At 40.0% G+C, this 19,943-nt stretch overlaps 2 protein-coding genes across 3 annotated transcripts in view; both read left to right on the top strand.

Annotated features, from left to right (window-relative positions):
- Positions 1-17,194, top strand: part of slc44a5b (solute carrier family 44 member 5b) — a gene marked incomplete at its 3' end in the record, with an annotated part of 37,503 nt that extends 20,309 nt beyond the window's left edge. Inside the window, exons 3-23 of one of the 2 annotated variants that reach the window (XM_080033014.1) lie at positions 2,706-2,779; positions 4,448-4,532; positions 4,909-4,993; positions 5,127-5,240; positions 6,178-6,238; positions 6,335-6,458; positions 7,004-7,036; positions 8,316-8,399; positions 8,651-8,763; positions 9,407-9,538; positions 9,634-9,733; positions 9,836-9,928; positions 10,188-10,275; positions 10,778-11,040; positions 11,170-11,264; positions 11,369-11,472; positions 11,594-11,667; positions 11,936-12,006; positions 12,527-12,615; positions 13,109-13,193; positions 14,924-17,194. In XM_080033014.1, the coding sequence (XP_079889140.1) occupies positions 2,706-2,779; positions 4,448-4,532; positions 4,909-4,993; positions 5,127-5,240; positions 6,178-6,238; positions 6,335-6,458; positions 7,004-7,036; positions 8,316-8,399; positions 8,651-8,763; positions 9,407-9,538; positions 9,634-9,733; positions 9,836-9,928; positions 10,188-10,275; positions 10,778-11,040; positions 11,170-11,264; positions 11,369-11,472; positions 11,594-11,667; positions 11,936-12,006; positions 12,527-12,615; positions 13,109-13,193; positions 14,924-15,021 (2,065 nt within the window). Of the gene's footprint in view, positions 1-2,705; positions 2,780-4,447; positions 4,533-4,908; positions 4,994-5,126; positions 5,241-6,177; positions 6,239-6,334; positions 6,459-7,003; positions 7,037-8,315; positions 8,400-8,650; positions 8,764-9,406; positions 9,539-9,633; positions 9,734-9,835; positions 9,929-10,187; positions 10,276-10,777; positions 11,041-11,169; positions 11,265-11,368; positions 11,473-11,593; positions 11,668-11,935; positions 12,007-12,526; positions 12,616-13,108; positions 13,194-13,515; positions 13,632-14,923 lie in introns of those variants that run through there. The other variant, XM_080033015.1, reaches the window with a different exon arrangement.
- The window catches only part of erich3 (glutamate-rich 3), a gene marked incomplete at both ends in the record, with an annotated part of 239,266 nt that overhangs the window by 191,111 nt on the left and 28,212 nt on the right, over positions 1-19,943 (top strand).

Raw genomic sequence — 19,943 nt, forward strand, 5'->3', positions numbered from 1 at the left:
CCTGAGATAAGAGAACAAAGCAGAATTGTTTTCACTCTCCTAAATTTGTCAGCTGCTTCACCACTCACCCTTGCAGGCTTCAGGGGGTAACTTTGTATATGCACTGTGGTGCTGTGTTTGCACTTTTTCTTAATAATGCAGTCCTCTCTATATGTGGGAGTTGGGAAACAAGACACATCTACACTAACAGTCACGTTACGGTGGAGGAGAGGCAATGTCAGCTTAGAACTCCCACCCCTCACATCTTCCCCCTTTAATCACCTGTGATGTGCGGCTCAGAGTGATAGCTAACTTATCAACCATCAAGAGGATGGAGAGGGGTTTCAAAGTAAAGAAATGCAGCCATCGCCATGGCAACCCAGACAGCTCCTCCCCATGTTCTTTTTTTGAATGAAAGGAAATGTTACTCCCTTGTCTCCCTTTGTTAATAATATGCACAATTCACTGTCAGTGTGAAACTGTGGCTGTCTTCACCAGGCGGGGCTGTGCTCACTTTAGCTGCCTTCTTTTCTCTAATATCGTCCAAAAAAAGAATTGCTTTGCTTTCAGAAAAATGGTTTACGCCCTGTGATATGGCTGACACGCCTTATTTCCCATGGCTGCTCTTTTAGTCTTTTGTTATCAAATGTCATCTATTGGCGGTTTCAGCTGATGTTGGAATGTTTTCCTGAAGAAACAGCGCACATGGGCTTTGGGTCAGTTCTCAGTTATTATCAGCTGCTAAAGTGCTGGCCAGGTTCTTAGTGGAGAATATAGCATTTTGAATTCCAGTCTTCTTAATGTAATTCAGATAAGAGTGGCAATTATGGAGTCGTCTTGTACTGAAATGAGAAACAAGGAGTATTAGCAGCTCTGCTGGGACACAACATAATCTCAATCCTCGCTATTGCCAAGTACAGCAAACTAATCTAGCAGAGCATCCTGTTAACATAGATTGCAAGCTGTACTGCATTTATTAACACGGTGCATAAAATGCTCCTAATCGCAGATGCTACTGCAAAGAATCCAGGATCATTGGCGATGCAAGCTTAAATAAGACCACTCATCCTAAAATCTGATAAGCTACACTGATAATTCAGTTAAAATATTGATATAGGTTTCATATTTGCATTTTAATGTGGCTGCATTGATTAGTGTCTGTTTCAGCTATTTTATCCCTCATAGAATGGGTTGATTCTCAGCTGATATCCCTTGTTGTGTGCATCAGTGCTCAAGTCTGTCTTTGACTGTCTGCTAGTTAATAATGAAACAGTATTTGGGGCTGAAGAGCAGCGCCCATATGTGGAGCCTGTGCAATCAGAACCATGTAACCATGCTGCATACAAAACAAGGACAATTCACTCTTCAAAGAACTACACAAAGGAAACACTGCCACTTCTCTGAGCTCAGGCCTCCTTTTGACATTGGCCTTGTTCCTCTGGATGAAAGAGGAGAAGGGTAAAGCCGGGGGGGGGGGGGGGATGAGAGTCTCTCAAGGCAATGTGTGTAGCGGGGGGCTGTGGCGGGGGTGGGGGGGGGGGGGGGGTACGCATGTCCCTTGTATCATGTGGTACTACTGGGCAGTGGATTGAACTTATTCAAGGCTTCAACACTTAGGGTCTGAATAGTTCTGAAAAAGAGGTAAAAAGGGCTGGACTGACAGCTTCTCTCTGGGTGAAAAGGACAGGAATAAAGCTTGTTATGGGAGGCAGGCTGCAGTGAGACGGTGAAGAAATACTCTGAGACACTGCTTTAGACCAGCAGACTGAGGCTAATGTAGAGAGAGAGAGAGAGAGAGAGAGAGAGAGAGAGAGAGAGGCAGTCTTCAAATAGCTGCCTCTGCGCCAGTGGGACAGTTAACTCTGGGGGAGGATTCAGGATCTCATTAGAAAGTCAGTTGAGCTTTACCACAGATTCTCTGAAAAAGACACTTTTCATCATGCATGGCATCAAGCACGGCACCCAGATATAGAGCTCAAACTTACTTCGTCATGATTACCAAGAATGTGAAGGATTGAATCAAAGTCTAACGTTACACAAAAGTTACAAAAAATACATATACTCTATATGCAAAAAAACTGCTTGTTTGTAAGGAGCAGAAGTTTAATTAGTTTAACAATTACAGTGAACCATTTTTTAGCTGTCAGCAACTCAGCAAGTGATTCAAATTAAATGCAACATACAAATAATATATATATACAGTATATATACAGTATATGGACAGTTATATTCATCATACATATATATATATATATATATATATATATATATATATATATATACACACACACACTGTAGTGTATATATGTAAATAAAAAGAATACTGCTCCAAGTTCTAAAATAAATTAAATTCTTCTCAAATAAAAGTGCAGGTTCTATATGCATTCAAAACAAGCCTGTACATTCGGCATATTTAGACCATATTAACGCTATTGACGCCATAATTACGGATCACGGTTCACCTCTTGAACAACCCGTTAGTGCCTCTATAGTGACGGTTTGATAGGAATACCTGTAGTGTTGCAGCCCTAATTCCTAATAATTAATTAAAACGTGCACAGTAAGGCAAACTTTCATTTCCCTCTGGGGACACATTAGTACATGCTTTTTGCTCAAGATGCTGACCCATAACACTCAACCATTCATAAATAACCCTACATTCTAGTTTCTCCTGTCACAAATCACTTATTTGTTCTCACCCAATCTTAATTATCTTTTCCCCCCAGGAGCTGCACCGATGTGCTTTGTTGTGTTATCTTCATGATCGTCATCCTTGGCTACATCGCTCTGGGTACAGTGGGTGAGTTTGACACATGGCTGCAGATTACATCATACAACACTTTCATAATGTCACAAAAACATGCACACAAGTGGTGATACAATGTTCTAGGTTTGTAAGTATGGATTGCTCACTTATCCTGTTCAGCCGGGTTGTACAAAGCAACACCTCAAGCTAGTGATGTGAATTGGCAAGTGAAAAGTGTCGACCTGTGAGTTTATATAGTGTTATTTTCACCAAATCAAACAAAGGAGATGATGCAATGACAGCTGTTTTGTTTGTTGTTGTTTTTTTTGTTTGATTTATTCATAATTTCATGGTGGGTGATTCGACAAAATGTTTGATTTGTTAACCCCAGAGAATGGGCTATTCTTATAATAAGTGGGACTTTCACCACAACATGCGGCTTATGCAGTTTACTCTGGGTGATTTTTTTGACTCGAGGGTATCGTATTAGAAAATCTGTTTTGATGTCCCTGTCAAGTTCTTTGACTGGATGACCAGTGATTCCCTCTGGCTCTCATTTCATTCAGATATTCTCGAAGCCATTTAGTTCACTGAAGTGTGACAGAGAGCACACTGAGGCCATACAGTCTTGTGAATCTCCCTATCAACTCTCCTTTTCTTCCTCTCCTCTTTTGCCCGTCTTCCCTCAAGTTTTCCTATTCCCCTTTTTCATTTTTTTCCATTCATTCTCTCTTTCTACTTTCATTCCTCTCTCTCTCTTGCTTTCTTCATTTCTGCCACTACTGTTCTATTCAACACACCTGACCAAACATTTCCATTGTCGCACAGCTAAGGATATAAATCACAAATAAGTGGGAGAATAAAATCCCAATGTTGTCACCAAAGTGCCATCCCTTGCCAATTGTCATTGTAGTCATGTCTCAATCTGAGCATGGGACGTGGGAAAGACTTACAACTGTTTACCAATCATTTAAAAATAGCAGGAGCCATAACAATGGATGCGACTTCAAGTAAACCCTGACATGTCTGCAATCAGATCAGAACTTGGTGTGTTTTCGGCACCATTCTTTTTTTTTTTTTTTTTTTTGTAATTTCAAACACTTGTAGGCCACCTTTGTTGTGGTCTCTCGCATCCAGCACAATCCTTCATTGACTGGCAAGGTGAAAGAATTGCCTAGGAAATTGAATTTCAGATTTACTTCAACTACTGTCAAGACAAAAAGAACAAAAGAAATTAAACTGGATTGGTCTTTTATTTATTATTTTTGTTTGTGTGTAGCTGTCTCCTCTTAATTGATATGCAAACTTGCAATCCTCCAACTGAGTTTCTATTGCTTTCTTGTTATTTATGTTTTGATGTACTCTGTTAGCACACACAGAGAGAGAGAGCGAGAGAGAGAGAGAGAGAGAGAGAGAGCTCATCATATCCTTTGCCTGATGCATTGCACTCATATAATTGAGGAAACCCATACAGGAACACCATTGACCAGCTGTTCCTCAATAATAATGCAATGCAAATAAACAGTCCTAAGAATGATAGCATGTGTTGTTTGAGAAGCAGAGAGAGTGGGGTAGTTGTAAGTTGCCTGGTGGTGTACCTCAGTAAGCAAATCCAGGCAGCAGCAGCACTGCCAGTATCAGGAATATGTGTCTAATATGGGGCTACACATGTCCAAAGCCATACAGTTCCAAGTACAAAAACCTGTTCTGTCATGTTTGCAGCCTGGATCCATGGCGACCCCAGGAAGGTCGTCTATTCAACTGACAGCCGAGGTCAGTTCTGTGGCCAAAAGAACACCCCCAATGCGTGAGTGGAAAAATCAATTTCTTAAATTGTTTTACGCTGGAATAATTGTGTTCCCAAAATTGTGGCTTGTCAGCTTTCCATTGTGATCTTCTCACAAGTCACAATCACAATGCACTGAGATGGTTTGTGATTAATTATTGCAGGCTTAGCGTGTGTGTGCGTGTGTGTGTGTGTGTGTGTGTGTGTGCCTGCCTGCCTGCCTACCTGCCTGTCTGTCTTTCTGTGTGTGTGTGTGTGTGTGCGTGCGTGCGTGCGTGCGTGCGTGCGTGCGTGTGTGTGTTTGTGTGCTTAAATTCTTTCTGGACTGGACTCAATTCTCTTTCAGTCTTCTTTCTAATCTGACCAATATCGTTGTCCTCATTATTTGTCTCCACAGCAATAAATCCAAATTGTTCTACTTCAACATGTTGAAATGTGCCAATCCTGCTGTTTTAATTACCCTCCAGTGCCCTACAACCCAGGTAAAAGGCCGGACACAGCTTTTGGCATTACATTTCTACACAACTTTATGTTCCTTTCCAACTTCTCCTCCATGCTTGATTATGCAAGATTGATGGGCTTTCTCATTAAGAGGATGTGTTTTGCCTCTTGCAGCTCTGTGTATCCAAGTGCCCTGACAAATTTGCCACTCTCCTGGATGCGTGGAATACCAAAACCTGGGCATATTACAAGCAATTCTGCAAGCCGGACTTCGCGGCTGGCAGTAAGGTGAGAGACGGTGGTTAGTGGTCCGTTCCTTTTTCTTGCAGACCGGATGAAAGTCTATTTATGGATCCCCATGCCTTTTCTGGATGGAGTGCTCACTCGCTTCTGTTTTGAAGAGCAGATACTGTACATCCCCATACTTCATTTTATTCAGGCGAAAAAGGAATGAAAGTGCTTCTATGGGGTATAAATTATGACAGCTTATACCAATCTTCTTCCCTTTGAGGCATAGTTTTAAATCAAATATAATGTTATCTTATATAGTTTTGATTACATTTATATAATCATGCCTTTTACAACAAAATAAAATAAATCAATAAAGTAATTCATTCTCAGATTTTACCAGTTTTATCAGTACAGTCATAGTAATAAAGAAATCATTTGAATGTGCTTTGAGAGACAGGCTGAAGTGAGCTAGCAGCTGCTGATGCACATCACAGCCCAATGCTTAAGTGATGGTGACGTTGGTATGATGGTGTGTAAGGACCAAAGAGTGAGTTGGTGTGTGGGAGCACCTAACAAGTCAGTCACACTGTTTGTTTGGACTGAATCACTGAATTCCCTTCCCACAGGATCATAAGTATGATAGTGCTAGCGTCACACAGGATTCAGTCCAACTCTGTCCCAACCGACTTGTTGGTCTTGATCATGGATTAATGATCCCACGTTATAATGTCTTAATATTAAACCTTGCATAACTCGAGTGAATTTAGTTATCCTTAAATTTTGAAGTTAAATCATTATTTTCCCTATCGCAAATTATAGATAGCAGCAAGTAGCATAAGGTTTTATATAAATACAGCAACCTACATGACAGGAAAGATCTGTTAATTGACACTTGTGTGTAATTATGGTAATTACTGTGTTGCATGAATGGAAAGTAATACGTCTCTCGTTCCAAATCATTTAAATCATCGTCTCTCCGTTGTTTCTCTTTCAGACAGTTCTAGAAGTCATTCGAGATGAAGACTGCCCATCTATGATTGTTCCAAGCAGACCTTGTAAGTGAATCTAAATAACTGTAAACACAGTAGCCCACAATAGCGCACTGTTTGTTTTCCAAGCCAATAAAGGCAAATAACAAAAATGTGTTTCAGTCCTTCAGCGGTGCTTCCCTGATTTCCTTACAAGAAATGGAGTTCTATCTGTAGCGAATCAGACAATCTTCAAAGACGGTGACAATAAACCAAGAAATGTCACCGACCTCAAGGCTGCTGCCAAGTAAGATCTGCTTCCCTGAATGTGAATCTTTGTCCTTGTTGTTCAACAAGTTAAGTCCTGCAATTATAAAATTCACATACAAATTGGCATTCTTGCTGTAATAAAATATAATGCATAAATAATCCACCTTGTAAAATAAAATGTTGCAAAACTGTTATACTGTCAATAGGGCTTCCAACTCTGCACCCAGAGAGTTCTGCACAAATTGTACAGGGTAGGACAAGTGGGCATGTCAACGATGCCCAGGAATGTGTATAACCACATTCAAAGTTGTTTGCATGTTACTTGCATGAAAAAGCAGCTTACACGCAAGTTCCAGAGTAGATCTTCAGGGGAACCTACCAGCTGACAGAGGCTACTCTGAGTGCTAAACCTATGCTATCAACATGACATTGGGCTGAGATCGCAAACTTTGGATAAGCAGAGAGATCATGTATCTAAACCAGTGAGCTGATATTAGATACATGATAAATGCTGTGGTAAACCGTTGTTTCCTCTGAATTTCCCGGGAATGTAACATGCTTTAATGCCTTTTCTTGTTGTAGCCGAGTAACCGCCATGCAGCAAGGAGTGGAAAGGTCTCAACATTTTTAATTCAGCTTTTTTAACTTTGCCTCTGTTGTAGCCTTTAGCTATGTGTAGACTAACCCTCCCGCTCAAGCCCGCCATCATGAAGAAACTGCTCCTCTATACCTCCGCCTGCAACTGTGGACAGGAATTAGGATAGATTAATACCAACTGCTTTTGGCACATATCAACTTCAGAACATCAAGTCATCTACTACTGTGTGAGTCGCTGTCTGGTTGCTGTGCTTTTCAGTCAAATAGAGTGTGATGTGGTGCCCCCTGGTGGTCGTTAGATTTTCTCCCTTGATCTAGATATGAAAGCAAGTTTGCATAACAGTGCTGGATATGATCCAAACTCTTGCCCATGGAAATTGTTTTATTGACCTTTAGGGAGCTGAATTAGAGCTCTTCCTCTTAGGGTTGTTTTCAGACGTGTCTGTTCTGTCAGTCCCATATCAATGTTAGCTTGTCCTCTTTTCCTCCCCTGACTGTTCTTGAGAGATTTGCGTGAGTCATAGGGCAGTGTATCTGCAGTCAAACTTTGAAGTAGCCATGTTCTGACACTCCCACTAGTTTTGTGGTTTGTGTGTGAACTGAAGCATTTTACTGAAGGGATAAGATGAACTTGAACTATCATGTGCCATTTAAATGGACTTCACATTGATATGTAATTCATCCCATGTGTATAATTTGTAATTTGCAAGAAATATGTTTGGTTTTATGCTGACTCATTTGTCTTTGGAAAAGTAGTTTTGTCTTTACCTAGCATGAGGAGAATGTGTGAAGACTTCTCCATTTGTTTTCATTGGTAATCAAACACTTACAGTACCTGTGCTGTGAAGAGAAAGAAATGGGTTCTTGGTCGAACACATATACCCAATAACCGATGCTAATCCACTATGTGCACCTGTGAATCACATTCAGTAACACACTGCTATCCCATTTGCAGCCATACTTGAGAACAATTGCTCTATAGCGCTTCAGTAACACTAATGCTGTTTTGTGGCTCATAGTTTGGAAACTTTTTTCCCCAGGCCCTCATAACCCAATAAGTAGTTCTCAAAGCTGAGAATATCAAAAGCATTTTGAAACTGTATTCATCTTTGTTTCAAAGAGAGTATTACAGATAAATATAGTGTCAAAATGTTTGTGAGAAATCCTAGTTATCAAACGCTTAGAACCAGTAACACAACCCTGCCAAAGCCCCTCTCTGTGTCTTTACTAAATCTCTTTTTTGTCACCTCTTCTCTGTCCCACTTTTTTCCCATCTCACCCTGTTACTCCATCACAGAGGAATTGCCAATCTGCTGAATGCCAAAGAAATCGGCATAAAGATCTTTGAGGATTATGCAAATTCCTGGGACTGGATCCTCATGTAAGAATAGTTGTGGCTTTCGTTGTTTTTCATATTGTCTCCACTCTTTTTTTGGATTATGGTGCTCCTCTGTGGCTGGACCAAATCTGACCCATCAGTGAAGTGAATGATTGATACTGTCTCATACCTGCCTGAACCGTGGAATGGTGGAATTTACAACAAGAGGACATTTAAATAGCACCATGTATTTGTTTAGTGGTCACCTCTGGGTCAGTTCCCAGTATTACCAGTATGTGCATATCATGTTGCAGTGGTCTGGTGATAACCATGGTGGTCAGCCTGCTCTTTATCCTGCTCCTGCGCTACACTGCCGGCGTGCTCCTGTGGTTCATTATCTTTGCTGTCATCGCCGCTGTTGGCTTTGGTGAGTATGCACCACAACACAGTAACCCACATTCATCTAGGACCAGATTCACTAAAAGATAAACCTGTGTAAATGAGGGAATATTCAAAATCCAGTGCAAAATTGCTCCCTTCCTTTTTACCTTTAGTTATACAGGTAAATCCCATTGAGACCAGAAACTCTTTTTCAAGGGAGACCTGTTCCCTTCCCACATTACCATTCATACACTGATAGCAGGCTAACTATCGCGAGCAATTAAGGGTTCAGTGCCTTGCTCAAGGACACTTCGACATGTGGCGGGGAGACGGGGGATCGAACCACCGACCCTGTAGTTGAGTGGTTGACCGCCATAACCATTTCACCACAGCCGCCCCGATATATGTCTATACTCCGCTCACTCAAATCACGCAAAACGAGCGCAAACTGTGTGGGCGTGTTAGCACCATAATATACTTAGTGCAAATTCCTTTGTGGATACGGTGCTAACTGGGCAGTATGCTCTCACTATTTCGCCGCAAATCATGGAGCTATTAGAGCACGCAACCCATTCTTAGTGGATCTGGCCCCTATTGTTGCTCTGTTGTCACAGCAAACTCAAACAGATTTCGCTATTGTTGTATTCTTTCTTGGATTTCACGCTTCTCTCTCTCTCTGTGTCTTTCAGGTATCTGGCACTGCTACTGGGAGTACAGCACACTGATGAAGAATCCAGGGAGTAACGTCACCATCTCTGATATCGGCTTCCACACAGACTTCAGCATTTACCTTCAGCTCAGCCAGACCTGGCTCATCTTCAGTACGCTGTCATTCACTAACATACCTTTAAATCACACCTTTTGGATTTCATCATACGAGCTTCACTGATAATTCAACATATCATTTGTTTTGCAGTGATCTCACTCGCTGTCATTGAGGTCATCATTGTGCTGATCCTGATATTTCTGAGGTCGAGGCTTAGCATCGCTATCGCATTACTAAAGGAGGGAAGCAGGTAATTGTGGATACAACCCCTGTTGATTATTTTATAATAAAATGTTGCATTTAACTTTTTGTACATACAACAAAATACCAAAAATATCTTTCTTGCTTTTAGGGCCATCGGCTACATCATGACCGCTCTCTTCTATCCCATCATCACCTTTTTCTTTATTTCCATCTGCATCGCGTACTGGGCCGTCACAGCAGTGTATCCTTCTTGGTGACGAACTGTTTCATCCAGAGGAGTACAGGAATTCTACTACGTCCGCTTTTTTTTCACTTGGGGTTTAAATTGAAACATGCTGGTGTTCCTATTTGTTATGTCTCTGTCAATTGTTTTACACACATCCAGCATTGCAATGTCTGCTAGAATTAAATTACTTTATTTGTTTATTTTTACAAGTAGCAGGTCTCTGTGTGGAGAAAAATGACCCTTTGTTTTGTCCCTTAACTTGTGTTCCCCTCAGATTCTTAGCATCATCTGGTAGCGCAGTCTACAAGGTCGCACCCAATGATGACAATTGCATGTACGCCAACCTCACATGCAGTCCAAAGGTTAGTCCCCCACTTTTTTACAAAATGAATTGCTTATATATAGGAGAAGTATTTTTTTTTGCTTTGTTTCTTTTCAGAAAAAAACGCTTACATCGCTTAACTTTTTTTTTTCCCCAATACAGAACTTATTAATTAAAGCAAATGTAATAGTTTATTTTAAAGCAACATCTGGTGGCTGGCAGTGAGTACAGTGTGAGAACCATTCAAATGAATCTCCAATGCTCTAATAGATTTTTTTTTTGCAACTATCAGCTATAAAATGCTTGTTTGACAGATGTTTTTTGCAGCCCCCTGGTTTGTGTTCGGTTATTCTATGTGAGTGTCTAAAAGGTTTTTTATGCTATGCGGTCGCACAACTAAATGTAGGATTATATGAAGCCATACACTGGAAGAGGACAACGTTATGCCTTAAGTCTTACAGAAGTATTTGAGCAAATATGGTGTCACATTACTCAGTCACATCCGACTATGTATCCGGATCAAATATTTTGCTTTCTTTCAGACTTTCTATCAGACCAACATTACCACAGTCTGCCCCGGGTCACAGTGCTTGTTTGCCTTCTACGGCGGGGAGAGTGTGTACCACCGCTACATAATAGTCCTCCACGTATTTAACCTGTTCGTGTTCCTTTGGCTGGTCAACTTCACCATTGCGCTGGGCCAGTGCACCTTGGCCGGAGCCTTTGCGTCCTACTACTGGGCCCTGAGGAAGCCTAAGGACATTCCTAGCTGCCCCCTCTACAATTCTTTTAGCAGAGCTATACGGTAGGAAGCTGCAACAGGTCCCTTTTGTATCTGTCAAAGTAAAAATCTCCAGTGCTGCACTAATATTTTCTGTATGGCAAAAGATTCAGGAAACAGATTCTTAAGAATCCCACATTTCTTTTGTCACAGCTACCACACAGGTTCTCTAGCCTTTGGGTCTCTGGTCCTCGCTGTGGTGCAGGTGTTCCGAGTTGTTCTGGAGTACATAGATCTCAAACTGAAAGGTAAACTATGACTTTTAAAACCACTCATCTTCCCACTCTTCCGCACAACTTAATGATTACCGTTTTTTTAAATGAGATGTTGATGATGGATGATGTTTTCCCAGGTTCTCAAAATAAAGTCGCTCGATACGTGCTTTCCTGCCTCAAATGCTGCTTCTGGTGCCTGGAACATTGCATCAAGTTTTTAAACAGAAATGCTTACATTATGGTGAGTAAAGAAAGATAAGCTTTGCCCCTGATGTTTGGACTGATTTATTACAGCTGTTAGTGGGCCTGGATTGTACCCAATTACCCTCTACTGAGAACCTTCTCTTTTTTCTCACCAATAGATAGCAATATATGGTAAGAACTTCTGCACCTCTTCCAAGGATGCTTTCTTCCTCTTGATGAGGAATATTGTCCGGTAAGAAAACATACTTATATTTTCCATTTGAATGGTTTACATTTGTTTGTTCAACTCTGTTAATATGCCGGACTTGTTAAAATAAAAGATGTTCAGATTTGGTATCAAAGACTTATATAAAATGTGTAGATTCACTGTATGCAAGTCAGTGAAATAATCAAGAATTGAGGGTTATGCATTCTACTGACCACCATGTTTATACCGGTAATGGTGCATTGACATGGCCTTTCTCCCTTCTGTGGTGTCTGTGGGTCTGCCTTGTCTTTAGGGTGGCTGTCTTGAACAGTGTGACCGACTTTCTGCTCTTCTTGGGTAAACTGCTTATTTCAGGAAGCGTCGGTGAGTTTACGTAAACAGTGTAATAAATGAAGAAAGTACAAAGAGGATGAGTCATCCTCCGTAATATAAAGACAATGCTAAATTGTCTCCCTCCCAATTATTTTTGCTATGCACATGCTATACTTTAACTGTGTCCCACATGTTATCTGCCGGTCCGTGAAAACAACTAAATCTCTTATATGCAATTAAATTTGTGAGATCAAAAATCCAAATTTATACTAGAACTATTAATCATAAGTTCTCGAAGCCATGTACAAAAAGAAATTGTGTGATTTTGTCACTATTGTTTCACTAGTGTAAGACATTTGATTTGATAGTACCTCAATTTAGTAATCCATTCATTTTCCCCCTTTCAACTCATTTTAGCCCATTATAAAATATATTTATTTAATTTTACATGCTGTCTTTGTTGATGTGTCCAAAGAAATCCTTACCGGTACATGTATTTATGTTTGGTCCTTTAGGTCTGCTTGTCCTTTAAGTCTGTTTGTTATTTACTCACTTTTTTTATGTTTCCCAGGTGTTCTTGCATTTTTCTTCTTCACACGTAAGATACCCCTCACTCAGGAGGAGGTGCCGTCCCTAAATTACTACTGGGTCCCCCTTGTGGTAAGGATACAGTATAACGTATGGACTATTGACTGACTGCAGGCAAAAAAACAATTTTTTCGTGCACTAGTATATTTTGAGATTTCAGGCTATTTTGCTTTCAGACTATGTCTTTGTTGAAACTTGCATACATAAACAGTCCAAAACGTACATTTAGATGTTTATTTTAATAAACCTTTTCTGTTTGCACTTTCATATTTCTCCTATACAACCATCTTTAACGACCAATATCTCAAAATGTTCAATACTCTGAACCGCAAATCGCAACTTCTAAAGCACTTACATCAACTACACTTCCATAATCATTCTTAGCTTTATTCTGAAAGTTATTACAGAAGGATTTGTTCATACATCCATGACTAAGTGGTTCATATTACTCTTGGCCTTTTTGGTGTTTGTTAGAATGCAGATCTGTTTTGTCATCACATAGCTAAAAAGACCTGCGAGACATGTTGCCGAATATAAACTGACTTTGACCGGTTGATTCTTTCAGACGGTGATATTTGGATCCTACATGATTGCACATGGATTCTTTAACGTCTATGCCATGTGTGTGGACACACTGTTCCTATGCTTTTGTAAGTATGGTGCTTTGTCAGTGCTTTACCAGTCTCACTGTGTGTGAGATTATGACTATTTTGTACTGAGTGCGGCTCCCAAGGTTTAAGAGTAAATGTCAAGCAGCTTGTCAGCAGTTGACTATTTCCTCGCTTTAAATCTGTCCTAAACTGAAACTGATTCCTGCTAATTCAGCTCTCTTTAATTCCTGCATGACCTTTTTGATCGTTTATCCCTACTAAGTCTTTGCTTTCCTTTCTCTTTCTGGCTTTCGCACTGTGCGCTGTCTGCTGTCTGCTATTCCTGCTGCTCCCTCTGTTGTGCTGGGAAACCTGGTCTCAGGTGAAGACATCGAGAGGAATGATGGTTCTTCCTCCAAGCCCTACTTCATGTCTCCTGGCCTGCACAAGATCTTGCGCAAAGGAGAAGAGGGTGCCAAATTATGCACCGCTTCCTGAGCAACGTGCGGCCATTTTGCTGAACTGTTGACTCTCTCACTCGCTTCTCTCTGTATCCACTGTCTGGACATTTGAGATGTGAGTGCTGTAGGGCTAAACATTACAAACTGGATGCATCCCAACCTGGTCAGAGATGGCCTGGACATGAGAAAGGACATGCTTTTACTTCAGCTCTGCACAGGCAAAGGCAGGGGAGACTAGAAGAGATAGACAGCAGTTTACTTCCTCTCTTAAGCCAACTCAGAGACTTGCCTTTCTTTCTGCCACGCTTCTGTTCTTTTTCCTTCTCTGTATTCGCTGCTGACCTCTGCCTTACCGAGGGGCTACATGTCAACTCGCAGGACAGACGCACAGGCTGAGACGAATATTGATAAGAGCATTTCTACCCAAACAAACATGAGGACCTATAAAATGTACAGACGCCACAGATGGACTACGGCATGAGGCGTCGCCATGAAAAAGTGGTGGACTTACAGGGCACCCTCTTGTCGCACTTCGGTCTTCTAGTGTAAAGTGTATGCACTTTCACACGTGGGAAAAGAACCATGTGATTTATTTCTGTCGAGCATGATTATTTTGCTGGCTGTTGATGTTTGCCATCGGTTTTATAGGTTGCTTTGATCCACTGTATTTACATTAACACACAGATCCAAAAAATGGTGTGTAATTCTGCACTTTGCAAAACAGGTTTCTCTTGTTTTAAAATCATTACAAAAAGATTAAAAAAAAGTTCACAATCATCAAGTTTCCATTATGGTCATAGTACTGTAAACCAGATGGAGAATGTGGGAGGTCAAGACTTCAAAATACATTTTATGGTTTCTGCTTGAAATTATGAAAAGAACCTGACATTTTTCAGGAAACTTATGAATGCAGCCACTAGTTTATGTGCCTAGTTGTGAAAAAAAAAAATGTTCCCTGTTATTCTGTGGTTTTAGACCTAACACCAGGAACCTTTCTTGCGATACAGTTTATAAAAGGATGTCAAAGCCATTTTTGGTAAATTTTTTATTGGATGGTTCAGATGTAGTGCTGTTTTAATACTAAGTATAATACACACATCTGTCTGAAAGTTATTCAGTGTTCTTTTTGTATAGGCACATTTTTTTTATCAATGAAATCCAATGAAAATGTGAATAATTTTTTTTTAATAAACATAAATGGTTTAAGTGCTGTCCTGTGCATTATCAAAGTACATTGCTTGTTGTTTGTTTGAATAGAAAAAATGTGGATAAGCTTAGTGTCTCTGTCTTTGCTGTGATTCTAAATATATTGCTACTGCTGCCTCCTAGTGTGGGACCTGGAGTCGAACGATGGCTCTCTTGAACGGCCCTTCTACATGAACAGGAACCTGCGTGACATCCTGAACAAGGACAACGATAACGATTAGACCACCAGAGGGAAAGAGACCAAAGATGATCCAAAGGAGAAGGACTGAAGATCATTTACCAAAGCGTGGTACAAGCCCATGTGGCAATAAGCATTTGTCCAAATATAATTTGAAGTGTACACAAGTTGCAAATGTACACTATAATGGACAAACAGTATAATTATAAGACTCACCCACATGATTTACGGTCTTGAGAGTTATTCAGTATTTAAAGCTAATTCCAGAAGTAGGTTTGTCTTTATAAAAGACTTTGTATTGGATGGTGTACAAAGTCACACCAGGTTCTTGTAAATATTTGTTTGAATTGTATAGTTTAATGTGTTTCTGGTGCTGCCACAGTCATACACAGTTCCTATTGGAACGAGATTTCTTTCTTTATTGAGATTGTGGTAACATCAGCTGTTTGTGCTCTTAAAATCTAGTAGTTGACAGTTTGAACCACATGGTGGAGCCAGTCTTTACCAGACGCTTTTCTGTGTACTGTTGAGGTGTGAATGCACTGCTGATTCAACTAGTTTTTTCATGAAATGATAAAACTTTAGCTCACCTGTGTATTGTGTTATAACAGTTTTTGACCTCAGATTGTCTCACATTGAGAAACATATTAGCCAATAAGTGTCCACTGTTTTCATATTTAACTGCCAAGGACATAATGGCGTAGCAATTCAAAGTGCTTCACTCTATAAGTGCTTCTTTTCTGGCCACATTGGGTGTCTAATTGCATCTTGCAGCTACATTGTTTACATTAGATGGGGCTTTTCTCCTCAAATAACTTGCTAAAGGGATAATATGCAGCAAGTGATGCAGATTCTTGCCTTTCCGTATGTTAACGGACGGAATGACAGGTGAAGTAAAAGGATTTTTATTAAGGATTGTTCTCGGCATTAAACGGTGTGTGTCCAACCAGTCCCTCTACCCGTTATACATGTTCTGTTATGTTGCTTTTCAACCTGCTGATTAAGGACACATGTATGTGGGACTCACAAGGCAATGCAGTGAAACCAGTTCAAATGACAAACGTTAACAATTACAATGTGTGAATTGCAGTTCTTAAAAGTGAAAATGTATTTTACTATTCGAGTCACTAGACAGATTCTGGGCAAAGTAACACCTTATTGCTGAATAACATCACAAAACATAACAACATTTCTTGTTGGAGGAATGCACCTCAATAGAAAGAGTGCTAAATCTTTTTGTCATTATGGGTCCTGTTGTTGATCCAAAGTGGGGCTATTTGTATTGAGCTATTAACATATTTGTCAAAAAAAACTTTTAATTTTAATGTATTTTTTTTTTTTGTACTGATACGTTGGTACAAATCTGTATGCTTTTATGAAATAGCTGATGTGAGGTCAGTTTGCATGATTACCAGAGAGCCCCTAATGTGGAAGATGCAGTTGTGTTGATGGAACGAGTTCTTTCCCGGTCTGGGTATCACCGGGTTGTGACACAGCTGATGGCAGTTTCACACACTGTGTCATTGTATATTTGCAGACATCAAACCTCCGGTGAGGTCTTCTTTTCCTAAATGGATTTATGCATCACTTGGGATGATGCTCACCATTTAGATGGTAGAGATGTGACTCATGCTTTGGGAGCCTTTGTACGGTGTTTTGTCAGACCAGAGGACCTGCCCCCATGGTGCCTCAGAGTGACAGCACTCCCAGACTCACACAACTCCTGCCCCCAAACGCGCTGGGACACGTACAACGTAACCGTTTGGTAAAAAGCAAAACAACTCCGCTTTATCTTAAAGGCGGGAATGATACATGTAGTGCTCAGCGTGGCGTATTACGGGTGTAGCATGTTGTTATCCTCTTTTTTCACTTTGATTCTGAAAAACAACTACATGCCTGGTGGAACTTAATATCTTTATGTGGAAGCAGCTCAGGTATACTTTCATTCTCACGAGGGTAAATACCTTAGATCTGATAAGTGAAGTAAAAAGTGTGGTTTTATATGCCCCCTCCCCCTCCCTCTCATATCTGGAAATTATATTCTTTTAGTCAACCACAGTCAACAAGTAGACACAAGTAAAACTTGGTTAGAATGTGCGTCAGTATTTCTTACCGCAAACTTTTAAAAGTCAAACTCTGAAGATGCAGTGCTCTAACCTTTTGATGCTCCAAAGTTTGCTTGTGACTTATTTGTGCAGAAAGCAGACAGTATTAATGCCTCATATATGTCATATATTTATTTATACTGTAAAAGTGTTTTTTAACAGAGGGCATTGCCTGTGTGTATGTCCATCATTCAAATTTAGATATGTTTTGTTCTTTGCTTCTATTTTTATGAATAAATCGGTTTTCTACCATGCACTTCCTCTGTTCCTTCATTTTAAATATGCATACTAATGTCTAACTACTGCTCCACGTCAGCAGTCAAGTGTCTGTCCTGTAAAATAACATCTTCATTCATTAATCCACGGGTTTGTGAAATTAGACATTTATTTTCAAAACAGACTTACACATACAATAAATAAATTAAATTGCAATATTTGAAACCTTGCTATACAAACAATTTCAAGGTTCACCTTCATAATGAGTTGACATTTTAGGCTTGGTGTCTTTCACTTGGAGAAGCACTGTGTCACCAACTACACAAACAGATATAAATCAGTTATGTCATAGGTCACAATGCCATGAGGTACACTGACACCTTTCCATTTCCACATTATACAGTACATTAAGGACTGTAGATTATAGTCATCTCAACAGGGACTGAAGTCTTCCAAATAATTTTAACACACAATGAATTACTGGCAGTTCAAGGCAAACAAGGTTCAAGGTTCACTCAAAATGAAATTGTATCTCCCGTGGAGATCTGAATACTGCGGCTGCTAATGACGGACCATTGCTGGTGAGGTCTGAGGCTGCTGTGTGTGTGTGTGTGTGTGTGTGCAGGCCTGCCCACACTAATGGCTGGGCCCCTGAAAACCTCCGGTCAATGGGCCCCCCTTACCCATGCTTTACTAGTATCAATGCGTGTGAGTGCGCTCATCCCTAAATGAACACATACATGTCTTTGTAGAGAGACTAACTATCTTATCAACCAGGGACTTGCGGGGACAGTTTGGGGAGCAAGGACTCATTATTATTTTAAAATAGTAGCACATTTCTGACTTGGCCCGGGCCCAGCCTTTTTATTTTTTTTCTGCACATGACAATAAATCATTTGAAATCTTTTGGTGGTATTGTTGAAATAAATAACAATTAAAAATCAACAAAATTCTTTACAAAAAAATTAAAAAAGGCGGTCCTCTTCACCATCTACCATAAAAAATATAAAGTTGGCCTCTGTTTGGTTGAAACATGTAGGCTTAGTTCATTCTGCTCTCATCACTGCAAAAGCTGAGAAAATGCAAACATTACTGAAATTATTGAAAAAAAAATCTTAAACTTTTAACTCAAATCTGTTCCTTTAATTATTTCCAACTTCTTTGTGCCTTGTTTCTTTTTTTGCATTAAGAACTTTTTAGGTCTATTTTTATTTTTAGAAAAAATACAGAAAACATGGTGGTTACGGTAATAATGAAACCAGGATGATGCTGCTCGTCATACCATTGTGGTATGACCCAGCTGGTTGGTCGATTGGCCAGGTTTGTGAAAAACTGGTCAGACCTGGCTGGTCGTGTCAACCTGAAGACTTATGTCAAAGCCTTCAGAAGTTATTGTCCCCAAAGGGAAATTCTTCATCACAAAAATGTACGTTATGGTAAGAGAGAATTTACACCCGCTTGTAGACTCAGGAAAATGACAAAATGAGTAACTAGCCTGTCCTCTTTAAAAGAATGTAGAAGAACTACAAAAGGTACCCAACCCGTTTTTTCATTGGGTCCAAATACTTTTCACAATGACACCCAGACACAAGTAGCAGGTAGGCTACATGTGTTTTCCGTGAGCAGGAACGACTCAGGAAAAAGAATCCAGCCAAAACTGGTTAATATCAAAACCCAATCTTGTCACCATTTGGCACACAAAGGGTTCATAGGATGGATTAAGTTTGAAACAGTATCACTCCGCTGTGCTCAATCTGAAACATTTTTAACATCTCTGCTTTTCTATTGGTATTATGTGGGATTGATGCTTCCACAGGTATTGTCTGAGTACAGTAAAGGAAAGTAATGCATAATTTTATTAAATAAAATTACATTTATCTAATATATGGAGACACCTGAATTCATCAAATAAGTATTTTTTTTTTCAAATTTAAAAAAGCTATTCAAGACTATAGATTATTTTTTGAGAGTTCAAATTAAATGGATGCAGGGCTCAAAGATTCTACAATTTCTGGGAGAACAAATTGATATATCTTTTTAGATCAACACATCCCAAACCTTGGCCACAACTAGGTGGGAAGCCTTTAAGGCATATAAGGGGTCGAATTACAAGTTATACAAGTTCCCTGGCCAACCTCCATTCCCCCTCAGATCAGTTATGTGACCCAGTCCACCTGCCCTGGGGTTAGGGTGGGGGAGTAAATGTTTCTCAAAATAGTTGTATCGTCTGGGATAAAAAAATAGCACAGGCACACAAGATGTCAAATACCCACTATTCCCAAAGGAAAAGCAGTGATAACAAAAATATGTATATTATGGTCCAGAATACCATTGATGGAAGACTGGACCAAATTAAAATTATCTTCCACAACACATGTTCTCCAGTCCAGAGTCAGCACAAAATGTACTTTATTGTACTTCATTTAGACCGTTTAGATTTTAGTTTTGAGGTCCATCAACTTTTTGCTGCCAATCTCTGGGCTGTCTACCAACCCGTAACGGATTCAAGGCCTGCCCACAAAAATGTACATTAAGTTGTGTTGTTTTAAAGGCATATAGGTAATCTTCAGCAAAGGCTTGGCAAAAAAAAAAAATCTTATGTTTAAACTAACGGCGTTAATATTTGACGCTCAGAGGATAGCCC

The sequence above is a fragment of the Ammodytes marinus genome (genome assembly GCF_949987685.1).
Source record: "Ammodytes marinus genome assembly, chromosome: 8".
In the NCBI taxonomy this organism is placed as follows: Eukaryota; Metazoa; Chordata; class Actinopteri; order Uranoscopiformes; family Ammodytidae; genus Ammodytes; species Ammodytes marinus.